We start from the raw sequence: 13,605 nt of genomic DNA on the forward strand, positions 1-13,605 counted from the left end.
AGGTGGACAAACTAATACCACTTTTTTTTTCCAAAAGCAAATCTTGGATATTAAAACCTCTGTCTGCCAAGCACAGAGAACCTTCAGAAAACATGTTAATAACATTGCAGTCCTTTGTAATGTGTCTATCTGAAGCTTGACCACCGTATGCTTTAGAGATAAAACTGAAAGAACCAGTTTTTGTTGTAACAACTAACTTTTTCAATGTGTTACTACTTTTATAAGTACTAAATGTTTGATACTGTGTTTTTGCATTTGATGGCCTCAGAATTTTTTGCTCAGTGCAGACTATTATACCTACTACATTGTGTAACTTTCCAGAAAAATGTCTTGCTTTATACAATAAATTTGCTTCTCGTGTGGGCCATAAAAGAAGAGGCTTTAACTCATTTCCAAAATAAGTAATCCAGGTTGTTAAGATACTTGAACAATGAGACTGGGAAATCTAAAATCTAAATGCTAGATCTTGAATAGCCAAATCTAATCGCAGTTTTATGCACATTAGCAGAATTTCATCCTGGATTGTTATAGTGCTTTTCTTCCAGGCTTTTCTAGTTTTTTTTGTTTTAATTTGAAAGTTTGTGAAAGTTTCCCCTTGTAGTAGCATAGTTTGTCATACTTTTTTTCCCCTTTACTAATTAAAAACATGAATACTTTTTTTGTGCACCCAGTATAAAACTTTATTAACCTATCGGAATGGCATACTCTGTCCCAACTAAACTCTGCTTGTGACTTCAATGAAAACTTAACAAACGTTTCCGATGTTTTAATAGTAAAGGTCTTTTAAGTAATCTTTTAGGAGTGTTAATAAATATTTGTAAGTCTTCCACGTCATTTGTTTCAGATACAAGAATATCTTTTCCAACAGGTAAAGCATAATCATGATCATAATGAATATTAATAGGCTCAGTAAATCTATTTGATCATGATTATCTTCGTTTTGATTATGACTACTCTGGTAATCAGCAACAGCAATTTTAATGGAGATTTTCTTTTTTTAAACTTAATATCGTAACCATTTAAATACTCAGTAGGGTAAGGATAAACATCAGTAGGTCGTCCCATATTAAAATGATTTGAGCAGACTGGAGAACAAAAAGAAATTCTAAAGTTAATCCTGAAAAGTCCAATTTTCGAGTTCCATTTAGATAACATTTTAACGTCTTTGCATCTCCAAAATTTAAGTTGCAAACTACCATTAAAAAGTTTAATATGGTCTTTCATAATGTACTTTTCCGGATACCTTCTATCATCAGTTTTGAGCAACGCAGTGATCACCCCCACCCATGTAGAGATAATAGTTTACTTCCTTTAAAATATTGTTTTGATTTGTTTGCGCCTCGGTTTTCCAATAATGCTTTTCGCTGATTTCGCGCAAAATTAAGCGAAATGGCCTATTACGTATCTAGGTCGACAGAAATATTCCCATTTAATGTGAACAATGTTGATTATAAAAAAGTAATTCAATGTGTTAAATTGAATTCCACAATTGATAATAATGAAACGAATCTTTCAAGCCATAATAACGTGGGAAACATATTTGGAAACAACGTTGCACCTGAAGTATTGCTACAGTTTGAAAAAACTGGAAATAAAGAATGGGGAGGTAAAACTGTCTTCAGAGAATTATTTAATTTTTGGAAAAAACTTAAATTTAATGGTAGCTCTAAACAAACCATAAATTTAATAGAAGCCAACAATAATGTACGGAACAATGAAATCGATAAAGAATCGTATTTAGGTATTAGCAGTACGCAAAATGAAATCGTATCTAGTAATGTTAGCGAATTTGGAAAAAGCGTAATAATTGATGAATCCGGTGAAAGTAAATCAGCGGCAGATCCACCAGATTCAACTAAACAAATAATAAAAGATGTAAACCAATTACACGACTTTCTTTTATTGCCAAAACAACCAATCACGAAAAAAAGGCTGAAACAAGTTGAACGATTACCAAGCGTTGCAACTTTATCCAAATGGTTAGAGATTCAAATAACTAAAGAAAATGCAAAAGAAGAAAAAGATATCAAAAAAATTGAACGTAAAAATAAAGCTGCTGAAAAAAAAGAATTGAAAGAAAAAGAAAAACAAGAAAAATCTAAAAGAAAACAAGCTGTAACAAAAGAAAATAAAAATAAAAGACAAAAAAAAAACATTTAAAAAAAAAATTTAAAAAGAAAAAAAGTTAAAATTCAGAAAAAAGCTTTGATCGATAATTTTATAACCAATGTCTTTTTTGTTTTGTAATTATATTAAATTTATGTATTTGTTTCTCGATTTAAATATATAAAAGTAAAATTAAAATATACGATTTTTTTCATACACGGTAGGTGGAGAATCGATTACGGTAGGTCGTGCTTTATCACGGTAGGTGAAGAAACGTACTAAATCTTACAAAAAATTAAAAATAACATTAAAAAAATAACTTTACTCAAATTCAAGTTATTTAACTTAGTTAATAATTGAGTATAAAGTATTAATTCAAAAACCCTAAATAAAAATCTATTATGGTTTTGGAGTTAAGAAGTTTTGAAGTTAAAAGTTTTCTTAAAGTCGAAGTAGGTGGTGTCATGACCCTACGTAAAATTTTGCCGATTTCACGAAATCGGCAATATCGCAAATTGAGATGTCTTACGGACGTCCGTGAGACGTCTAAAGCACGTCCCTCAGACAACGCGTGTCCACTGCACAGTGGGCCAGAATGGCAGATTTTGAGACAAAACTAATAACTAATTTATTATTATTCCTAAATTCATTAAATTTGGTACGAGTACTAATATGAGGTCTGGGTTTTTTTTGAAGGTCTTTTTTTTATTATTAGGTTGCTATGGATACCTTATTTTGCATTCACTATACTTGTTATGCGTATTTATATGAAGTCAATGATACTTATGAAAGTAGCATTTTTTTATTTGGTTGCTATGATACCTAATTTTGCATAGCGACAATCTTTTTATGGTAGTTGTAGTGATTATTTGTACTGTGTACAGTATATTTGGTACTTATATTTCTTATTGTTTCTATATTTCTTATATTTATCGATTGCCACACTATATTATTTTTTATCGATTGCCACGCTTGAAAAAAGACGGTTTTGTCCACTAACTGGGCTATTGTACATGTATCCCTCTCTTACATTACCCAAATTTTCAAAAAACCTAGCTAAAGATCAAAGTATAAAAATTTTTTATTTTTATCTTTTTATTTTGTAATAACGTAAATTAAGTCCTATTGCATTTTATTCTTTAAAAAACAAGTTCATAAATTTCAAAGTTACCTATACCGTCGCAGTTAAACATCTGCTATTGAAACATATTTTTGTTGTTGTTTCACAAACAATAACAGTATTTGACCAAATTATTTAATCGAAAGTTTATCAAAAAAAAAAAAAAGTTATCATTGCTGATAAGTTTATAAAAATTAGGCAATGCTTTTATCGTAATTATGTTGTTTTTTAGTATAGCAACTCTTATATAAATTCATGTACAAAATATTTATGAAACCTACAGTCTAGTTTTTATTTAAGAAAATGAAAAAATGTGAATTACAGCATTATATAAAAGAAAACAATTGGAGTATTTTATCTAAAGATATCAATTATATTTTAAGTACATATATTGGTGGTAATAGTTTAAAATTGGATCAATTTATTGTGTTGTATAAAGGAAAATGGAATACATGCTAAAGAAATAACTTTTTTTTAAAAAGAAATTTAGCTCCTGGTTAGATAGAGATTTATATGCAAAAACTAAAAAGTTAAAAAAAGGCGGAAGACCAAAAATTAATTTCAATAAAGCATCAATTAAAACAAAAAAAAGAAAAATAAGAAGTTTGGTGAAAGAAAACCAGAAGAATTATTATTTGCTGCAAGTAAAAAATGTAAAGAAAAATAGGAAATTTACCAGGCGCAAAAACATTTTCAGCTGATGAAGCGCTTGCTTTAAATTTAGATTGTGGGCTGACTAAAAATGCATATCAACTTATAAGATCTGCAGCAGCAATTAAAGGCCACAATAACTTGTATCCAGCAAATAATAATATTAAAGAATCTAAAAAAACAATGCTATCCAGATATAGAAACTTGGGATGTTGACAGTTATTCAGCATCAGTTAATATGCAGAGTCTCTTAAATCATACTGCATTAAGATTGGTCTCTTTAAAAAGTAATGCTCTTAACTTTAAGATAAAAAGTTATTTTTGATGGTGCAACAGGTCAGGCAATATACAAACAATTTGAGCCAGATCAAGATGTGCGCAATCTTAGTATTGAAGGAATCCTGTTTATTACGTGCTTTGTTCCATTGCTGCTACAGGTCTTATAAGTTGATATGCATTATTAGTCAGCCCACAATCTAAAATTAAAGCAATCAACATTAGAGTAAAGTGGATTTATTGGTACAGAAAAAAAAGTAATATGGCTTAATTCTCGTCCTTCTTCAACAACGTTTTGTAGACCAATAAGGTTTAGATACGTAAAAGAAACAAATGAAGTCATCAAAGCAGAGAACAGTTTATTGAAAGTCAAAAACTTGAGTTAACAGTCTTACCAAATGGTTCAACGGTGCAACATATATTAAAATTAACCATGATAGGTGGAAAGGTTGCTAATGCACGGTCTGAAAAATCAAATTCAGCTCAATGTTGCCCAATGTGTGGAATAACTTCATCCAAGATGAATAACATTGATGCATGCCAAAAAAAGTAACGATTTACAAAATAACCTTAAGTATGGCTTGTCAATATTACATGCCTAGATAAAGTGCATGGAATGCTTTTTACATGTTGCCTACAAATTTAAAAGAAAAAAATGGCGAGTATATGGAGCTGTTAAAAAACAGTCTGCAAAAAATAAAGAAGAATGAATTTTGACGCAAATTAATTGAAGAACTTGGTTTGGTTGTTGACATGCCTAAAGTTAATGGCTCTGGCTCTAGTAATGATGGCAACACTGCGCGTCGTTTCTTTAAGGAATCTGAAAAAGTACCCAACATAATTGGTTAACCAAAAACTATTCTTGACAACTTCTTTGTGATCCTATGTACATTATTCTGTGGTCTAGATGTTGTTGCAGATAAATTCCAAGAGTATTGTTTACTCTTGGAAGTAAAATTACATACACGTATGTAAATTTACTTCCATGGTATTACATGCCAGCAAGTATTCATAAAATTCTTTTTCATGGTCATTCAGTTAAAAGAAGAATGTCTCTTCCAATTGACATGTTATCAGAAGAAGCTCAAGAAGCAACAAACAAACTTTAAAAAAAAATTGTGAACATTTTAGTCGTAAAATGTCCTGAGTGAAGAATAATGAAGACATTCTAAGACGACTACTATGTTCATCTGATCCATACATTAGCAGTTTGAGAAAACCAGTATCAAATTTTAATAAAATTCAACTTCCACATAAAGCTATTCAACTATTAAAATTGTCAAGCTTCAAACATGATATCTAAGTTACATTCTTTATTAGAACAGTTTTGTTATTTTAATTTGAATTATTGTTGGTATAGCTACAGTGCAGTGTTTTATAAATAATTTACAATTACAATGTTTTATCTTTGCTATAAAATGTAATATAATGTTTACCACACTGGCGTAGAAACAGGGGGCTAAGGGGACAAACGCCCCCCCCAACCAACCAACCCAAAACTCTCATTTTTCATTCTAATTCTAACTCTAGCTGGTTTAGCCCCCCTTATTTTTTTTTCAGCCCACCTAACTTTCTTGACCTTCCTAAGCCACTGGTTTACGATACTTTAATTTATAGATGAAGTTTGTTGTAATATATTAAATAAATAAGTAAATGGAAAATGCCGATTCCAAGCTAAAAAAGTGGATTTTCAAAAAATAAGTCTATGGCTTGGAAAATATGGCATCATTTCAACCATTTTTAAAAAGTCTATGGCTTAGAAATTGCTTAGAAATGGCTTAGAAAGTATGGTATTATTTCAAACATTTCTAAAAAAGTGTGTGATCTCTATTTATTGTGGAGATGAATCATACTTTCTAAGAAAGTATGATGAATCTCTACCATTTTTCAACATGTATATTATGAGATCTCTTCAACCAGAATGACATGGTATTAATTTAATTATTATTTCAACAAAGAAATAATAATTATAAGGTGAGATTTAAGCTTAATATAGCTCATTACTTATAGCCTAAGAATAAAATAAAGCATACCCTATTACAAATTTTTCAGACTTATCAATTCTTTATTATCAACCAATGAGTTAAACAACTCAGGATATCCATACCACTTTACCAATGATTTGTTTTTGAGTTTACGCATAACTTTTTCAATCCTAAATATGTTTTGGTCAGTGGTTTGCAGTTCTTGTTCATAAATTGTACCTTGTATTTCTTCACCATTATCGTCAGTTATTTTATACGTTGGTGGATCTGTGAACTGAATCTCTGACACTGTAAAAACTTTTTCAGTCCATCTTGATGAGTATCCTTTTTCAAACGTTCCTTTCTTTTTAGTTATCCTAACTCTATCACCAGTTGAAAACTTTGGTTTTACGAACTCTGATCGTGCATTTCCATTTAGATATAACCAAACAATATTTTCATTCTTTTTATCACTAGCTTCAACTGGTGTCATTTTAATTGAGGAATGCTTTGTGTTGTTATATTTATTTACCATTTCATCTAAAACGTCGATATATCTTCTAGTAGAATTAGCTGAAAAGTACTTAAACATTTTATCTTTCATTGTTCTATTCCAACGTTCAATTACACAACTTTTTCTTCATTTTCAGTTGAATATAACTCAACACCTAGCGCTTTAACATGCTTATTATAAAATTCTAAGCTTTTATCTACCCATATTTTTTGACACTTTCTTTCTTTAAAAATTTTATTTAAAGCATTAGCAACATCAACTCCAGTTTTACTTTTCAATGGAACAATCCATCCATACTTCGAAAAAACATCTATCACCATTAATAAGTATTTTATACCATCATTGAATTTGGAAAAAGATTTCATGTCAACTAAATCAGCAGCCCATATTTCATCGATTCCATTTACAATAACTTATCTTTTTCTAAAATGATTTAAAACTGGTCTATGAAGTTCGTTTGCAAGTTTGTCAGTCCATTTCAATTTTTTATCTTTGTCTTTTTTACTGATCCTTGGTTATTTTTTTCAACATCTAATCCATATGGGTTCAAAGAACCTAATTCATATGGGTTCAAAAAACCTCATCCGATTTTTGCTTTAGATGATATAAGGGTAATTCCGCATCAAATCACCCAAAATTTAGAAAATTTTTGAACCATGGATCTTCACATTTTTTAAAAACCTCTTTGGCTGTTGCATCTTAAAAAGAAAATTTAACATATAAAATTTTAGCTAAAAATGTTGAGAGGTTGACAAGACACTGCAATTTTAATACTGACCTGGTTTCCTAAATTGACCCGGTTTTCATAACACTCTGAAAAAACATTTTTCTTAAAATAATAAGAAATAAAAATGGCAAAAACATGAAAATAAACATATATAATGTTTTTTTGATGCTGAATTCAATAAATGTACTTAAAATGCTAAAATATAAAAGGAACATGCTTAAAAATTATTAAAACAACTAGTTTCTATAAAACAACTTTGGAGTCCAATATCTCAAAATACCCCCATCAAAAAATTTTTTTTTTTGCTGTTGATATTTTCAGCTGTTTATAATCTTACTAGGCACAAAAAATCTAACTGGAAAAACGACTGAAACATACGGAACTTTAATTTCAAAGATGTATCAAATTTTCAATAAGCTATTTTAAAAAACTTTCAAATAGAATTCTGTGAAACATTATATTTAGTTGAAAGACTCCTTAAAAAAAAAAAAACAATTTTGTTATATTTAAGGAAGTCTTAATTATATGATAACTTAGTTATTTGAACTTAACAACTGAAAAAAACATCCTGTTTTGTTTTATATAAAAACTGAATTAGTGTGATGTGGATGTGCATTTGTTTTTAAAATTTTGCCAACTTTTGTAAAAGTTTATCATAACTAGTTTATAAAAAGTTCAGTTAAAAAACAGCATTCGTAAATTTTATTTAAATTTTAACAAATTAACAATTTGATATATATATAAATTGTATATATATATATAAATATATAAATATAAATATCTATCAGTGTAAAAAATTATACAACAGTGGGATTCTGAAAAGGTTTGAATTATTTCTATATTAAATTTTTTTTTTACTAAAAATTAAGTAGGAAAATTCTTTTATTTAAGTAGGAGAATTCTTTTAATTAAGTAGGAGAATTCTCTTTTTTTTAGGAAATACATTTATACAAAGTAGTTTATTATAAGATGTGTTCTATTGGGTTAATGACATCAGATGCATGCAAAGGCCAACAAGATGTTATTGGAACTTTAAGCAACGAAGAAAAAATAGCTATATCATTACGCTGTAAGATTGAATTATCAAACTTATCAACATTATGCGAAAAACATGCTACAAATTATTTGAAAATGTATCCTATATAGCAGAAAGCATGCTGTGATCCATTCAAAAAACATACAAAGAAAATTACAAGTAAGTAAAAGTGGAATTTAAGTATTTTAATATATATATTTTTTTAATTTGTGTTTTCCAAAACATAAACAATGTTTTAAACAATTGTGCAGATAAGCTATATACAACTATACATACAATTATACTATATACAAAATACAAAAAGCTATATGCAATTATATATACAATTCAATTACTTTTAGAAAATCTTAGAGTAGTTACGATAAATGAGTCACAAGACATGATAAAAAGTAGCTTAAATATTGCTCCTGGGAAGAAACTTTGCAAACCCTGTAAGCAAAAGATTGCCAAAAAAGCAGATTTTAAAGAAGAGAAGCAAAGTCAGGGTGTACAATATAAAGATTTTCTAATATCATCATTCAAATCAAAAAGACAGGAGATCAATAAAGAACTTGAAAATTTTAATATATCTCCTCTAAAATCTTATTTAAAGTCATCAAAACATATACTCTCAGAAGGAAAGCGAAAAGTTGCGCGCATCAACGAAATGGTAAGTAACCTTACTAGAAAAACTGAAAGTCAATTCAATGTTCCCTCAAAACTGTGTTATGAACCAAATGACATTAAAAAGAAGGCTGAAAACTTTGATGAAATTATGAGCTTGATAAAAGAAAAAATTCTATGTTCTGACAAAAGAACTATTGTTCAACTTCTAACACTGGCACCCGCAAGTTGGTCAATATTAGAAGTACAAAATAACTTTGCAGTTACAGAATACCAAGCAAAAAAGGCTAGACAACTTTTTAATAAAAAAGGATTGTTGGCTATCTCACCTTTGTATAAAGGGGAAAGTCTTACAAAAAGAAATAGAAGATTCTGTTAAACTTTTTTATGATTCAAGTGATTTATGTAGAACTATGCCTGGAAAAAAAGATTATGTTAGCATTCAAAAGAACGTCCATAAACAAAAAAAACTGCTTTTGTGTAATTTAAAGGAACTATATTTATTATACAAAGAAAACAATCCAGAAATACAAACAAGTTACTCAAAATTTGCTTCACTTAGACCAAAGTGATGCATTTTGCCAGGTGCAAGTGGTACACATTCTGTTTGTGTTTGTTTTTATCACCAAAATGCCATATTGCTAGTAGATGCTTTAAATATTGGACTAAAGTATAAGGACTTACTTTCAAAAACCGTTTTCTCAGTAGAAATCAAAGAATGCATGCTTGCACAGTGTGATGATTGTCCTGGTAAAGAACCCCTCACCAAATATTTGTATGAGATTTTTGGAGAATAGGAAGATGATTTTGAGATACACTACAAGCAATGGCAAACTACTGACCGTGCAACACTATTAAGTTTAACAGCTGATGTTTCAACGTTTGTTGAACTATTAGCATTTTGTTTTGAAAAGCTACAAGCTCATTCTTTTATTGCTCACTCTCAATCACAGTACCTTAACCAACTGAAACAATATATGGATCAATCAAACATTATCATTATTGGCGACTTTGCTGAAAATTATGCTTTTGTTGTCCAAGATGAAATACAGAGCTATCATTGGAACACCCAACAATGTTCTTTACATCCATTAGTCATATACTATAAAGATGATAAAGGTGAACTGAAACATATTTCTTACTGTTTTATATCAGATGACATTATACATGATGTAACTTATGTGTAAAAAATATTCCAACTAATCATACCAATATTAAAAATAAAATTTTCCAATCTGTCCAAATTACATTTATTCACTGGTGGTTGCGCAGGACAGTACAAAAATTGTAAAAGCTTTTACAATCTATGTCAACTAGAGAGTGAATTTTGCCTTAGAATTGAATGGAACTTTTTTGCCACGTCCTACGGAAAGTCACCATGCGATGGGATCGGTGGTACTGTAAAAAGATTAAAAGCACAAGAAAGTTTAAAACGACCGTACAGAAACCAAATTCTCACATCAGAAGTTATGTATGAATTTTGTATTGATAAAATCAAAGTTGTTAACTTCATTTGCATAAAGGGATTGGACTTACAATTGCAACGTGAAGAGCAAAAAGAAAGGTACACTGGTGTAACAACTCTACCTGGTACTTGTAGCTTTCATCAATTTATACATCTTGGAGATAACAAGGTTGGGGCAAAGTGGTGTAGTACAGACACTAATTATACAATAATTCACAATCTTAAAAAGAAACAAGACATATCTCAACTTGATACTGTCACTTTAGGTTGTTATGTCGCTGTAGTCTGTGATGATAAGTGGTGGATCGGCATTGTAACTAAAACCAACTTAGAAGAAGTTGATGCTAAAGTTAAGTTTCTTCATCCAAATGGTCCATCATTCTGTTTTAACTGGCCTGAAAGAGACGACTACTGTTTTATTCCAAACACCAGCATATTGAAAAAACTATCTGTTCCACAAGCTTGCTCTAGTTCTGGTAGAAACTATGTGATTGAAAATGCTGAAATAGAGGAAGTACAAGTAAAATGGGAGCAATATTGTAAACTATTACAAACACAGTCAAAATAACTTTCATCTTTGATACCTTTACAAATCTTGTATATTTAAGTAACTTATTAAATTACGATTAACTTTATTTTATTTACAAATATTTTTTGGGAAATTCTTGAAAAAGTAATACATCTTTGAAATTAAAGTTCTGTATGTTTTAGTTGTTTTTCCAGTTAGATTTTTTGTGCCTAGTAAGATTATAAACAGCTGAAAATATTAACAGCAAAAAAACAATTTTTTTGATGGGGGTGTTTTGAGATATTGGGCCCCAAAGTTGGTTTATAGAAACTAGTTGTTTTATTAATTTTTATGCATGTTCTTTTTATATTTGAGCATTTTAAGTACATTTATTGAATTCAGCATCAAAAAAACATTATATATGTTCATTTTCATGTTTTTGCCATTTTTATTTCTTATTATTTTAAGGAAAATGTTTTTTCAGAGTGTTATGAAAACGGGGTCATTTTAGGAAACCAGGTCAGTATTAAAATTGCAATATCTTGTCAACCGCTAAACTTTTTTAGCTGAAATTTTGCATGCAATATTTTTTTATAATTAGGAATAATGTGTCAAAATATAACACAAAAGGAAGACACATGGATCAATGGACTGGGTGGTTTGATGTGGAATTGCCCATAATAGGTTTTATAATACCTCTTTCAATTCTTTCACGTATTGTCGGATTTTTTATAGCATCCATTTCTTCGATCATAATTTTATCAGCTAAATTTCTTTTTGCAGTATCATTGAAGTATAAACAAGATCGTGATGGTAAGCTGCATTATCAACTCTATCTACAGGTTTACTCCATTCTTTACATGCGTTAGTAGAAGTTAATCGTTCATATAAATTAGTGCCAGGACCTGCAAATTTCATACCAGGTAAATGCCTTTCACCTGGGAACTGTGACAATGGTAGTTTTATTTTACTTGTTGCTAAATTAATTGAGCTAACTAAAATCACCTCCTTCTTTTGTTGATACGAACTTATTTTTTCGCAAACAGCACAATTTCTACGTTGCATATTTTTATAGTTTTTACTAACAACATTTTGTAAGTTTAGTGTAGCTGTTTTGTTTCTACATTTGAGACAGTACATTTTTATATATATATAGAAAGTAAAATAATTAAATATATTTTTTTAGAAAAAATCGTAAATATATAAAAATGGATATTATAGATTTGTCATGGAATGCGAATAACAATAAGAGAAATAATAATATGTTGTTACAAGTTTTTGGAAAATCTCTTTTTCAACCAGAATACAAAATATTAAAACAATCTTTTGAAAAAAAAATTACCAAAAGAAATTATTCTTGATCTATTTAAGTTACAAGACAAAATAGAAAAATTAAATGCAAACCCTGAACTTATAATTGAAGACATTTCAAAAAATTTAAATGAGAAAACGGATATGGAGTGCAAGTTTTTTGAAACAGCAGAAGAAGTACCTGATCCAGAAGATCTTGATATTCATAAGAATAACTTGATGATATTTAATGATTTACAATTAACAAAGCAAATTAAGTGTGAAAAATATTATATAAGAGGAAGACATAGTAATGTAGATTGTTTCTATCTTGCACAAAATTATTTTATGTTACCTAGGCAAACTATACAAGAAAATACAAATTTTATTTGCTTATTTCCACAAGATACAAAGAATTTAAATCACATTTATAATAATCATGTTTCAAGTGATATGCTAAAAGATGAGTTTAAAAATTTTTGTAAGAAAGCTTGGTCAGAGTCTCATGGATTTGTTATTATAGATCTATCTTCTAAAAGAGATTATGGAAAATATAGAAGTAGATTAAATTGTTTTTATATACCAACTTGTAAATTTAAAAAAATATAAAAAAACAAAATATTATCTTCTATATAAAAAAACAAAAATGGCATATTATTTATCAGTGAGCAGAAATAGAAATATCTTAAGAACTAAGTTTTCCCCTATTATTACACTAAGAGAAAACAGAGAATATGATGTGGCTCTAGTTAGTTTAGAGACATATAACAGTTTTCCTAATATTAATTCTTCAAACAACAATTTTAGATATAGCGCAAATAATGGATCGACTTGGAAGGATATAAACATTCCAGATGGATGTTATGAAATTAATGATGTAAATAAATATATCCAATTGATTATGACATGAAACGGTGATGCAAGTTCAGGAGTTGCAAATATTACAATTGAAGGAAATAATAATACATTAAGATCAGCTTTAACTATTACAGCTGGTTATAAAGTTGATTTTACAACTTCAAATTCAATTAGAACTGTTTTTGGTTTTGACAGTGGAATATATACAGCAGGCTACAATATATAAACTAATATAGTAAACATATTAAATGTTAATAGTATACGAGTAACAAGTGATATAATAGGATCATCGTATATAAATGGAGGAACTGATAACGTTATATATTTATTTTTTTCCACCGGTGGGTCCTGGTTATAAAATTGCTTTAGAGCCGTATAACTTAATTTATTTACCAGTATCACTAAAAACAATATCAAAAATGGAAAATAAATTGCTTGATCAAAATGGAAATCTTTTGAATTTACGAGGAGAAAAAGTAACTATAAC

At 28.9% G+C, this 13,605-nt stretch overlaps 1 protein-coding gene across 1 annotated transcript; it reads right to left on the bottom strand.

The window, feature by feature from the left end:
- Positions 1 to 6,190: 6,190 nt before the first annotated feature.
- Positions 6,191 to 6,721, bottom strand: LOC136079455 (uncharacterized). The gene has a single exon (XM_065795194.1). The coding sequence runs from the start codon at positions 6,719 to 6,721 to the stop codon at positions 6,191 to 6,193; it is 531 nt and encodes a 176-aa protein (XP_065651266.1).
- Positions 6,722 to 13,605: the final 6,884 nt, after the last annotated feature.

Source organism: Hydra vulgaris, chromosome 04 (genome assembly GCF_038396675.1).
Source record: "Hydra vulgaris chromosome 04, alternate assembly HydraT2T_AEP".
Classification (NCBI taxonomy): domain Eukaryota; kingdom Metazoa; phylum Cnidaria; class Hydrozoa; order Anthoathecata; family Hydridae; genus Hydra; species Hydra vulgaris.